The 13,545-nt window shown below is 35.2% G+C and overlaps 1 protein-coding gene and 1 long non-coding RNA gene across 6 annotated transcripts in view; one reads left to right on the top strand and one right to left on the bottom strand.

Annotated features, from left to right (window-relative positions):
- The window catches only part of COL24A1 (collagen type XXIV alpha 1 chain), a 387,323-nt gene that overhangs the window by 232,785 nt on the left and 140,993 nt on the right, over window positions 1-13,545 (top strand). For all 5 annotated transcript variants that reach the window (XM_077905294.1, XM_077905293.1, XM_077905290.1 and 2 more), the window contains one exon: window positions 9,864-9,917. In XM_077905294.1, the coding sequence (XP_077761420.1) occupies window positions 9,864-9,917 (54 nt within the window). The remainder of the gene's footprint in view (window positions 1-9,863; window positions 9,918-13,545) is intronic.
- LOC144318372 (uncharacterized) overlaps window positions 1-13,545 on the bottom strand; it is a 55,922-nt gene that overhangs the window by 17,857 nt on the left and 24,520 nt on the right. The window lies entirely within an intron of this gene.

Here is a 13,545-nt window from a genome sequence, read left to right as displayed (position 1 = left end):
TGCATCTGTATCTTTGGGGTAAATCCCAACAGTGCAATTGCTGGGTGGTAGGGCAGGTCTATTTTTAACTCTTTGAGGAACCTCCACACAGTTTTCCAGAGTGGCTGCACCAGTTCACATTCCCACCAACAGTGCAAGAGGGTTCCCCTTTCTCCACATCCTCTCCAACATTTGTGGTTTCCTGCCTTGTTAATTTTCCCCATTCTCACTGGTGTGAGGTAGTATCTCATTGTGGCTCAACACCAAAGAAACAAACAATCCAATCATGAAATGGGCAAAAGACATGAAGAGAAATCTCACAGAGGAAAACATAGACATGGCCAACATGCACATGAGAAAATGCTCTGCATCACTTGCCATCAGGGAAATACAAAATGAAATTTTATAGTTATATCAAATGATGTTCATTATGTGCTTGGCATATGCTTTCAATACATAGTAACAAATACTCATTATTCTCTGAGTCATCATTATCATAATTGCTGGGTTGAAGTCATGGAGCAAGAAGTTCTACTACAAAGAGTATATTTTCAGTACTATCTGAAAAGCCTTAATAGGGATTTTTATTTTATACTAGCTTGTGCTTTGTTTGTCTCTAATAAAAATAAGGAGATCCACTTAGATCATTTCATAACTTTGCCAGACAGCTTTTATGAACCATTAACCTTGTTGAAAGTATATATCAAGCTTGACATGGTATATGAACACATGTTACAAAGCAAATCAGGCAGACATTATTTAAGTTTCTAAACTTTTGCTATATATTTCAGTTGGTATATGAGGCACAAAAGGAACCCTTATATTGATCCTGTCTCTTTAACTTTGGAGCCTGGAGTGAATGGATAACATAAAATTTTCATGACTGAAACAAGGCCTTAGTCAGCTTTGAGTCTGTGATTTCACATATCTTTCTTTCCTTAACCAGAGAACTACACACACCTAAATATAGCATTAATGACTATAACTTAGAAATTTTTTTATGTTGCTAGGAATTTTAAATAATTTTACTTCCAATTTAATATCATATTTTTCTTAGCATTTAGTTTTAATATAAAATGGTGATTGTGATCCACTGTATAACTGCCAACCTCTCAGGGTCAATAATGTAGATCAAGCAAATTACAAATAGGGAAGGGCATAATTTCCATATCATTCATAGTCATCAATGTCTGGCACACAATACATCCTCAATATATTGTTAAATGGAATAATCAAAGAGGATCTGAAATTTGATTTAGTTTTATATACCATTTTAGAATATACACCCACTTCTGAGACTCAATTTAATGGTACCATAGATGGCATGATGTAAAAATAAGGGAAAATAAAGGATGTTAGAGTTCAATTTAGTCATTTCTGGCCATCCAGCTTCTGAGACTCCTAAGCCTTACCAGTTTTTAAGGACATAAGTTATACTTACTAACACATCACAAGGTTGTTATTTTTGGAGAAAGAAACCATTTTTATAGCAATATTAAAGGTATAAAAATTTAAAATAATTCTGGATAATTGTCTCTGAATATAAGTGGGGATTAAGTATAAGAATACAGATAAGTATAAGGAATTTCTACAACTCAACAACAACAAAAAAGACAACTTGATTTAAAAATGAGCAAAAGGACTTGAATGGACATTTCTCCAAAGAAGATATACAAATGGCCAATAAGCACTTGAAAAGATGCTCAATATTACTAGATATTAGAGAAATGTGAGTATGAAACACAATGAGATAACCACTTCTCACCCCCTTAGAACAGCTATTATTAAAGAAAAACTGAAACAAAACACACATACACACACAAAGTAACTAGTGTTGGCAAAGAAGTAGAAAAACTAGAACCGTTGTGCATTGCTGACGGAAATGTAAAATGGTAAGGTTGTTATTCCTAGGTATCTTATGTTTTGGTACAATAGTAAGGTGAGATTGCTATGGAAAACAGTGTGGTTTTCCTTAAACAGTTCAACATAGCATTAATATATAACCCATCAATTCCACTTTAGATATATACCTCAAAGAATTGAAAGCAGGAACTTAGAAACTTTAACACTTTTGCGGTGTTTATAGGCATAGTATTCGCAATACCCAAAAGGTAGAAAACCCAAGTGTCCACTGATGGATGAATGGATATACAAAATATGATATAAACCTACAATGGAATACTATTGAACTTTAAAAGTAAAGAAAGTTTTTTTAAGTTTTTATTTAAATTCTGATTAATTAACATAACAGTAGAATATTAGTTTCAGGCATACAATTTAGTGATTCAGCACCTCCATACATTACCAGGTGCCCATCACAAATGTACTCCTTAATCCTCATCACCTAGGTAATCCATGCACCCCACATACATCTCCCTTCCGGTAACCATCAGTTTGTTCTCTATAGTTAACAGTCTGTCTCTTGGTTTACCTCTCTTCTTTTTTTTTTCCTATGCTTCTTTGTTTTGTTTACTAGATTCCACATGTGAGTGAAATCATATGGTATTTGTCTTTCTCTGACTGACTTCTTTCACTTAGCACAATACTCTCTAGCTCCATCCATGTCATTGCAAATGGCATGATTTCATTCTTTTTTATGGCTGAGTAATACTCCAGTGTGTGTGTGTGTGTGTGTGTGTGTGTGTGTGTATCACATCTTTATCCATTCATCAGTCATTGGATACTTGGGCTGATTCCATATCTTGGCTATTATAGATAATGCTGCTATAAACATTGGGGTGCATGTATCCCTTTGAATCGGCATTTTTGTATTCTTTAGGTAAATACCTAGTAGTGTGATTGCTGGATCAATGAGTGATTGTATCTTTAACTTTGTGGAACCTCCATACTATTTTTCAGAGTAACTGTACCAGTTTGCCTTCCCACCACCAGTGTAAGAGTCTTCCCCTTTCTCTATATCTTCACCAACACCTATTGTTTCCTATGTTGTCAATTTTAGCCATACTGGCAGGAGTGAGATGATACCTCATTATAGTTTTGATTTGCTTTTCCCCCATAGTAGGTAATGTTGAGCATTTCTCTTCATGTGTCTATTAGCCATCTGTATGTCTTCTTTGGAAAAGGGTCTATTCATGCCTTCTGCCTATTTTTTAACTGGATTATTTGGTTTTTGGGTGTTGAGTTTTGTAAGTTCTTTATACATTTTGGATACTAACCTATTATCAGATATGTCATTTGCAAATATCTTCTCCCATTCCAAAGGTTGCCATTTAATTTTGATTGTTTCCTTTGCTGTGTAGAAGCTTTTTATTTGGAAGAAGTCCCAACAGTTTACTTTTGCTTTTGTTTCCCTTGCCTTAGAAGACATATGTTTAGAAAGATGTAGCTACAGTCCATGTCAGATAAGTTACTGCCTATGTTCTCTTCTAAGATTTTTATGGTTTCAAGTCTCACATTTCAGTCTTTAATCCATTTTGTTGTTGTTGTTTAAAGATTTTATTTATTCATGAGAGACACAGAGAGAGAGGCAGAGACATAGGCAGAAGGAGAAGCAGGCTCCCCGCAGGAAGCCTGGTGTGGGACTCAATCCCAGGTCCCCAGGATTACAACCTGAGCCAAAGGCAGATGCTCAACCACTGAGCTACCCAGGCATCCCCTTTAATCCATTTTGAATTTATTTTTGTGTATGGTACAAGAAAGTGATCTGTTTCATTCTTTCTATTGCTATCTAGTTTTTCTCAATACCATTTGTTGTTAAAGAGACTATCATTTTCCCATTGGATATTCTTTCCTGCATCGTAGAAGATCAATTGACCATATAATTATGGGTTTGTTTCTGGGTTTTCTGTTCTGTTCTATTGATCTATATGTTTATTTTTGTGCCAGTACCATACTGTTTTGATCACTACAACTATGTAATATAAGTTGAGGGTCCAGAATTGTGATGCCTCCAGCTTTGCTTTTCCTTTTCAAGATTGCTTTGACTGTTTGGGGTCTTTGTGGTTCCATACAAATTTTAGGATTGTTTGTTCTAGCTCTGTAAAATGTGCTACTGGTGTTTTGATAGGGATTTCATTAAATCTGTAGATTGCTTTTGTGTAGTGTTGACATTTTAATAATATTTGTCCTTCTAATCCATGAGCATGGGATCTCTATCCATTTCTTTGTGTCATCTTCAATTTCTTTCATCAGTGTTTTATAGTTTTCAGAGTATAAGTCCTTCACCTCTTTGGTTAAGTTTATTCCTAGGTATCTTATGTTTTTGGTACAATTGTAAATGGGATTGATTCCTTAATTTCTCTTTCTGCTGCCTCATTATTGGTGTATAGAAATGCAACAGATTTCCATACATTGATTTTTGTGTTCTGTGACTTTACTGATTTGTCAGTTCTATCAGTTTTGGGTGAAATCTTTTGCATTTTCTATATATGGTATTATGTCATCTGCAAATAGTGAAAATTTTACTTCTTTCTTCTCAGTTTGGATGCCTTTTATTTCTTTATGGTGTCTGACTGCTATGGTTAGGATTTCCAGTACTCTGTTGAATAGAAGTGACAAGAGTAGACATCCCTGTCTTGTTCCTGACCATAGAGGAAAAGCTCTCAATTTCTCCCCAGTAAGGATATTAGCTATGGATTTTTCATAAATGGCCTTTATTATGTTGAGATATGTTCCCTTTAAACCTACTTTGTTGAGAGTTTTTATCATGAGTGGATGTTGTACTGTCAGATGCTTTTCCTGCATCTATTGTCTTGATCATCTGGTTTTTTTCCTTTCTTTTATTAATGTGATGTATAACATTGATTGATTTGTGAATATTCAACCACCCTTTCAGCCCAGGAATAAATCCCAGCTGATGGTGGTGAAGGATTTTTTTTTAAATATACTGTTGGATTTGATCTGCTAGTATTATGTTGAGGATTTTTGCAAGCATGTTCATCAGAGATATTGGCCAATAGTTCTTGGTAGTCTTTTTCTGGTTTTATTATCAAGGAAATACTGGCCTCAGAGAATAATTTTGGAAGTTTTCATTCCTTATCTATTTTTTGGAGTAGTTTGAGAAGAATAAGTATTAACTCTTCTTTAAATGTTTGGTAGAATTCATCTGTGAAGCCATCTAGTCCTGGACTTTAGTTTTTTGGGGATTTTTTTTATTACTGATTCAATTTCTTTGCTGACTATTGGTCTGTTCAAGTTTTCTATTTCCTTTTGTTTCAACTTTGATAGTTTATATGTTTCTAGGGATTTATCCATTTTTTTTAAGGTTGTCCAGTTCGTTGACATATAGTTTTCATAATATTCTCTTATAGTTATTTGTATTTCTGTGGTGTTGGTTATTATTTCTTCTTTCTCATTTGTGATACTGTTTTTTGAAGGGCCCTTTCTCTTTTCTTCTTGATAAGTTTTGCTCAAGGTTTATCAGTTTTATTGTTTTTCTTTTTTCCAAAGAACTCACCCCTGGTTTTATTGATCTGTTCTATTGTCTTTTTCATTTCTAGATCATTTATTTTTCTACTCTGATTTTCTTATTTCTTCCCTTCTGTTGACTTTAGGCTTTGTTTGTAGTTCTTTTTCTAGTTCCTTTAGATGTAAAGTTAGGTTATTTATTTGAGATGTTTCTTGCTTCTTAAGGTAGATCTATATTGCTATTTACTTCTCTTTTAGGACCCTTTTACTGCATTTCAAAGGATTTGGACCATTCTATTTTCATTTTTATTTGTTTCCACATACTTTTTCATTTCTTCTTTTATTTCCTAGTTGACCCATTTATTGTTTGGTAGCATGATTTTTAATGTCCATCCAGTTTGATCTTTCCAGACTTTTTTTTGTAGTTGACTTCTAGTCTCATAGTGTTATGGTGGGAAAAGGTGCATGGTATGACTTCAGTCTTCTTATACTTGTTGAGACCTACTTTGTGACCTACTGTATGATCTATTCTGGAAAATGTTCCATGTGCACTTGAAAAGAATATGTATTCTGCTGTTTTAGGATGGAATGATCTGAATATGTCTGCTAAATCCATCTAATCCAGGGGGATCCCTGGGTGGCACAGTGGTTTAGCGCCTGCCTTTGGCCCAGGGCGTGATCCTGGCATCCCGGGATAGAGTCCCACGTTGGGCTCCCTGCATGGAGTCTGCTTCTCCCTCTGCCTGTGTCTCTGCCTCTCCCTCTCCCTCTCTCTCTCTCTCTCTCTCTGCCTTTCATGAATGAATGAATGAATGAATGAATAAATAAATAAATAAATAAATAAATAAAATCTTAAAAATAAGATAAAATAAAATAAAATAAAATAAAATAAAATAAATCCATCTAGTCCAGTATGTCATTCAAAGCCATTGTTTCCTTGTTGATTTTCTGTTTAGATCATCTGTCCATTGATGTAAGTGGGGTGTTAAAATTATTATTATTGTATTATTATTGATTAGTTCCTTTTTTCTTTGTTATTAATTGTTTTAAATATTTGGGTGCTCCCATGTTAGGTGTATAAATATTTTTAAGTATTTGAATTCTCCCATATTAGGTACATAAATATTTACAATTGCTATGTCTTCTTCTTGGACTGGCCCCCTTATGATTCTATAAAATCCTTCCTTGTCTCTCATTACAGTCTTTGTTTTATTTTTTTATTTTTTTAAAGATTTTATTTATTTATTCATGAGAGACAGAGAGAGAGAGAGAAGCAGAGACACAGGCAGAGGGAGAAGCAGGCTCCATGCAGGGAGCCTGATGTGGGACTCGATCCCAGGACTCCAGGATAATGCCCTGGCGCGGAAGGCAGGCGCTAAACCACTGAGCCAACCAGGGATTCCCCACAGTCTTTGTTTTAAAGTCAGTTTGTCCAATATAAGCATTATTACTCTGGCTTTCTTTTGACATCCATTTGCACAATCAATATTTCTTCATTTCCTCACTTTCAATCAGGTAACTTCAGGTCTAAAATGAATCTCTGTAGGCAGCATATAGATGGGTCTTGTTTTTTATCCATTCTGAAACTCTACACACATAAATGTTTAGTCCATTTATAGTCAAAGTAATTATTGATAAATATTTATTTATTGCCACTTCATTACTTGTCTTGGGGTTGTTTCTGGAGATGTCTCTGATCCTTTCTTGCCTTTCTCTCTAACATTGTTTGCAGATATATTGATAATGATATATTTGGATTTCTTTCTTTTTATTCTTTGCATGTGCCTTAGTGGTTTTTGATATATGATTACCATTAGGTTTGTAAATAACCCCTTTTGCACATAGCAGTCTATATTAAATTGATGGTAATTTAAGTTTGAACCCATTCTTTTCTACTCTTCTCTACACACTTTAGGTATATGTTATTATATTATATATCTTTTTTGTGAGTTCTTTGAATGATTTTTTTATTTTTGATAAAACTGATTTTGTGTTTCCTGCCTTTATACTGTCACTTTTGGTCTTTCCTTTCCACTCAAATAGTCCCCTTAAATACTTCTTGCAGGGCTGGGTTAGTTGTCATGAATTCCTTCCATTTTGGTTTGTGTAGGATACTCTCTATCTATATCCTTCTATGCTGAATGCTAGCCTTGCTGGATAGAGTATTCTTGGTTTCAGATTTTTCCCATTCAGCCCTTTGAATATATCATGCCACTTTCTCTGGCTTGCCAAATTTCTGTTGATAAATCTCCTGCTAGCCTTATGAATTTTCCCTTGTAAATGAAAGACTTCTTTGTCTTGCTGCTTTTAAGATTTTTTTTATTAGTAAAATTTGCAAATTTAGTGACAATATGTCTTGGTCTGAGCCTGCTTTTGTTGATTTTGACAAGGTTCTCTGTGCCTCCTATATCTGGATGTCTGTTTCCTTCCCTGGATTAGGGACGTTTTCAGCTATTATTTCTCCAAATAAATTTTCTGCCCCATTTTCTCTCTCTCCTTCTTCTGGGACTCCTATAATACAAGTGTTATTACATTTGATAGAGTCACTGAGTTCCATAATGCTTGCTATATATATTTGTTTTGCATAATTCTTCCTTCTGTCTTTTGTTCAGCTTTATTGCTTTCCATTATTTTGTCTTCTAAGTCATTAGTTTCTTCCTTTGCTTCTTCCAAACTGATATTCATTGCATCAAGTATGTTTCTAATCTCACTTATTGCACTCTTCATCTCTGATTGATTCTTTTTTTTTTTAAACTCTCTTATCTCTGTGATAAGGATCACACTGATGTTTTCTCTTCTTTTCTCAAGTTCAGTAAGTATCCTTATGGTCATTGCTTTAAATTCTCCATCAGGCATGTTACTTATATATGTTTTGCTTTGGTCTCTAGCCATGACTTTATTTTATTCTTTCATTTGGGATAAATTCCTCTGTATTCTCATTTTGTGTAAGTCTCTGCCTACTTCTCTGTGTTAGAAAAGCCAGTTGTATCTTCTGTTCCTGGAATTAATGGCCTTATGAAAAAGAAGTCATATAGTGCCCAGGGCCTGGCACTTCAGGGAGTTTCTCCTGGCACATGTGTGCTGCATGTGCTCTGCTATTGTGTACTGGCTGCTCTATCTGTTAGGCCATTTATTTGCAGAGGCTCCTCTGAGTGATGTGGGCAGTATTTGGCTCTTGGCCTGAATGTGGTGAGTTTTAACTAGGTATGCTCTGGTCTGTTTGTGAAATGAGACCTGTCACCACCTCCACCAGAACTGAGGTTCTGCAGAACTCTCTGATTGGGAGACCCGGTATGGGCAGGGATTTTTGCTGGTCTTCTTGGGGAGCCTGCTGTGCTGGGACCAAGGCAAGTGTGACTGAGAAAGGCAGTTCCATCAGAGTTCAGGATGGTAGGGCTTAGTGTAAACAAGTTAGGCAGCCAGTGTCAGTGCTGCTCACTCCTTCCCACAGATGACTGTTTATGCTGAAGGGCGCAGGAGGCAAATAATGCCAGCTAGCTCCTTTGTTCCCAGACAAGTGTCTCTTTGAACACTGCTTCTCAGGGATTTTCTCTAAGAAGAGTATAGTGGCCCCCACTTTGTGCCCCAAGCACTCTTTAGGTTGATGTTTCCATTCTATATGCTTCCAGGTTGTTTGCCCACCTTCTGTCCAAGAGCAGCACAGTGCCCTTTGGGCTCTATCCCAGCCCAGCCTGCTGGCCTTTAAAACTACGCTTTAAGCTCCACTGGTTATAAGAACTCACGAAATTCAGCCCTTCTCATTTTTCAAGCCAATAGCTCTGGGGAAATATTCTTATGCATTCCCCTGTGTGCTTCTCTCTCTTGCCTTTTTCCACAACCAAAGTTTCCTTCCTTCCACAGCAGTCAAGATTCACTTCTCCCCTAAACCATGTCTCTGCCCTTCCTGCCTTCTTCAATATGGCTTCTACCGTCCCTTTAGTTATGGAGTTTTTTCTATCAGTCTTCAAGTCAATTTCTGGGGTGTTTGGATAATTTGATAATTACCTTGTTGTATTATTGGGCTGAGAGAAATCTGGCATCCTCCCATGCCACTGATATCTTACTCCTCACCAATACTGGTGAAACTTGAAGACATGCCATGTGAAAGGAGCCAGACACAAAAGAACAAATGTAGTATAACTACTTACATAAGTCACCTAGCGTACTCGAATTAGAGGCAGAATGCAGAATGATGGTTGCCAGGGAAAACAGGGAGGGGGAAAAGGGTGCTATTTAACGGGTATAGAATTTCAGTCTGGGAAGATAAACAATTCTAAAAATAGATAGTGATGATAGTAGTGCCCAACAATGCAAAGGTACTTAATGCCACAAAACTGCACATTTAAACACTGTTAAGATGGTAAATTTTATGTTATGTATATTTTACAATAAAAAGAAAAGAGGGAATAGAGGTAGACAGAAAAATGGGTGGGAAGATTGTAAAGGAAGGCTGAGGTAAGGAAGTAAAACATCTTCAAGCATCACTTTTTCTTCACATTTTGCCTTTGTTTATTCAGGGTTTACAAGGACCCCCTGGGAGTACAGGAGAGAGGGGACTTGAAGGAGAACCAGTAAGTTTATCTTTGTACTTTTCTAATTTACTTTTCTGTTATTGCCCTCTTGTGCTATGGCTGGTACATTTTTGAAAGCAGCATTTATCATGGGCCTAATTATATAGAAAATATATATAGAAAATGTGGTTTTTAGTGCCTTTCTGGCCTCATATAGTCAGATTTGGTCCTGTTTTTCTGGAACTGGTAAAACTTCACATATTTCTATTTTCAACAAGGATGGCTCTGTTTTATTGACTTGCAGAAATTTTCTTTGTGAATGGCTTGCTGTTCTTAAAATGATTATATTATCCTGCCACACACACACAAAATCAGATTTTTGAGACCAATTCTGTAATAAAATACCATACAAAGAAGCCAAACTCTACATCCAATGGGCCTAAATGTACAAACATGACAGAAATACAGTACATCAATAATTCAAAAACTTACATCACGATTTCAAAAATGTAATTCAATTATAAAATCTCCATGGAAAATAATTGTGAAAAGGAAAGATTTTGTCACGGTTACTCTTTCACTTATTCTTTATTGCCTATGAAGTCATTTTTCTAGTTAATGGTATCAGATGTAATATGCTGTAACATGTTTGTAAGATTTATAATACAATATAGTCTTTCAAACTCTACTGGGTTGATTTTATCTATTAGTTGACCCAGAGGCTTACAGGTGGCCTTAGCATAATTCATTTAGCTAGTAGCAAGTGGAAAATTTAACAGTCAAAGAGCTATTCTTACTAAATTGTATTCATTTCCTCCTTTACATATTTAACCTATGATATAAGTTCTCTAAGCAATAAGTAAATATTTGAATGTATATATAATTCTTTCCAAATGAAGAATTTTGGATACAGTGTTGATTTTTTCAAACTAAACTCCTCTTGATTTTCTCCCTGTTTTGTATCTCTTGCCATCACAATCCTAATATTTATTTGACCAAAAATAATGCAATTTTTGATCAAATATCTTTAGCATTATTTATTTAAATATCTCTTTGAAAAAGTTTGTAGCTCTTTGAAATTAGAGACTGTTTCTCTCACCTTTGTAATCTTGTCTGGTATAATGCCTTGCATATTAGATCTACTTAGTATATGTTTGTTAAACTCAGTAGACAAAGGATCATTTGCCCAAAAGCATAATAGTTTAGTCAGTAATATTAGATGAAGGGAAATGCAATGAAAGCTAACTTAATCTTAATAAGGAACACATTAAAGTATGTCAAAAGAGCTATTGCAATTGCAGAGATAATATCTTAGGCTTTATATAAGAAAAGACTTGTTACTGTAGACATAAACAACTAAATAGTTTAAAAGCACCTAAAAATTGACATTCAGGTCACCGGGTCCATGGGGCTGGTAAATAAAATATAAATCAGTTTATAGTGGATATGACGGCTTTGTTATATATGTTTGAGCTGCCTGGTTAAATCATAGAAAAGAAGTAAATTGGCAAAATGAAGGACACAGAAGAGATGTTGAAACATATTATATTTTGAGAATCATAAAATAGAGAGGGCTACATCTTTTCTATAGTCAGCACCTATTAGAGTTGTCTCTTATTAAGTACCTGTAAGTAAGTATTGAAGTTTCATTCTAATGATAGAAATATCCCAATTAAATTATCACAGAGATAAGTGGATATTTACAAACTGAGATAAATGCTGTGAATTATAGGAATTCAATTTTTTAAAAAATATGTAACAGAGAAACAAAAAAGGCTTCCAGAGGAGAAACATTTGATCTAGGATCTCAAGGATGAATAGCAGTTACATAGGCAAAGATGAGAGAGGTTATTTTAGAGAGAAGTCATGAGTTGAGAGGAATCTCTACATACTTATTTGAAGATCTAACAGAAAGCTAACATGGAAAAAATTAAAAAGAAAGGGACGCCTGGGTAGCTCACCAGTTGAGTGTCTGCCTTTGCCTCTGGAATTCCAGGATCGAGTTCCGCATCAGGCTCCTGCATGGAAGCCTGCTTCTCCTCCCTCTGCCTATGTCTCTGCCTTTCTCTGTGTCTCTCATGAATAAATAAATAAAATCTTAAAAAAAAAAAAAAAGAAAGCTAGCATGGCAATGGCATAGTCAAGAAGTATAAGATGAGGATGGACAAGGAAGCATGGGACAAAGCTTAGAGCTTTGTGACCCCTACTCCCAAGGTTTGTATTTTTATCATAAGAACAAAGGGATATCATTTTTTTTTGTCAAAGGGATATCATTGAACAGATAAAGACTAGTTTATGATCATATTATTGTTTTGTAAAGATCATTCAAACAAATTAGAAAGGACTGAAAATGGACAAGAAATCCTTTTGTTGCAATAATCCAAAAAGAGATAGTAGAACCCTTTTGATAGGCAGAGAAAAGACGTGGATAGCTATAAAAGATTCAACAGGAGATAAGAAATCAACGAGATAGACTGTCCATATATAAAGTGATTCCTAAGTTTCTGGCTGACCCAAATAAATATTTTTTATACCTTTACACATTGAAAAACTACCTTTAAAAAGGAAGGTGAGAGGAATGCTATAGTTTCTAAAAAATCAATTCTTGATTCTTTTGCTTTAGAATATGTACTCCAACTTAAAAACTGTTATTTTTTAGGTATACTTCCTTATTTGAGTACCAGAAGTCACTTCCACTTACGTTAAAAGATAATAGAATTCGCAGATTAATTTTTTTTAATTTTTATTTATTTATGACAGTCACACAGAGAGAGAGAGAGAGAGGCAGAGACACAGGCAGAGGGAGAAGCAGGCTCCATGCACCGGGAGCCCAACGTGGGACCCGATCCCGGGTCTCCAGGATTGTGCCCCGGGCCAAAGGCAGGCGCCAAACCACTGCACCACCCAGGGATCCCCTCGCAGATTAATTTAAAGTATATGATAAAACCTGATGTTAACTTACTTATGAAGATATAAAAAATGGCAACTGTTCTAGAAACAAAAGATCAAAGATTAGTATCTTGGTTGAATTTTGACAGTACTAAAATAAGACAAAAATAGCACCGACAGAAAAAACTAAAGATGAATTTCAGCTACATACCAGAAAAATGAAGTAAAATTCAACTACATATAAAAAGAATTAAGTGAATGAAATGAAAGACAAATGAAATGAAAGAAGAATTACAAAAATAGCAAAAATCACTTAATATTAAGAAGGCTATAATATAGCATATTACAGGTATAATAGGAAAATGCTAAAAAACAAGTACTCCATAACATTCAGCAACTATTTTTGATTTGTTAAAAATTATAGTAAAATGGTTTCTGGTCTGAACTGTAAGGATCTTGGAAGCTGTCATCCCTCTTCTTACAACAAGGAAAAAGCTGAGCAAAATGAAAATCAACAACGTTTTAAACCATTGAGGTCAAAGGACCAACTGTTGCCTGAAAATTGGAGAGACAGACAGGAGGATACAGAGAACCACAGCTTACCAGAAGCAGAAGTCCATAACTGGATGGTAGGAGCACTTTAAACTATAATTATATTTGTCAATTTAAAGTTGACAAATTGCTTAAGACACAATTTAGGCCATCAAAATTGTTAAAAACTAAGAGGGGACCCCTTATGTTCCTGAATTTTACCACCAAGAGACCTGCTAGGTTCTTACTACAAAGTTCAGAGACATAC

This window comes from Canis aureus, chromosome 8 (genome assembly GCF_053574225.1).
Source record: "Canis aureus isolate CA01 chromosome 8, VMU_Caureus_v.1.0, whole genome shotgun sequence".
Taxonomy (NCBI): domain Eukaryota; kingdom Metazoa; phylum Chordata; class Mammalia; order Carnivora; family Canidae; genus Canis; species Canis aureus.
This window is presented reverse-complemented; position numbering and strand designations above follow the sequence as displayed.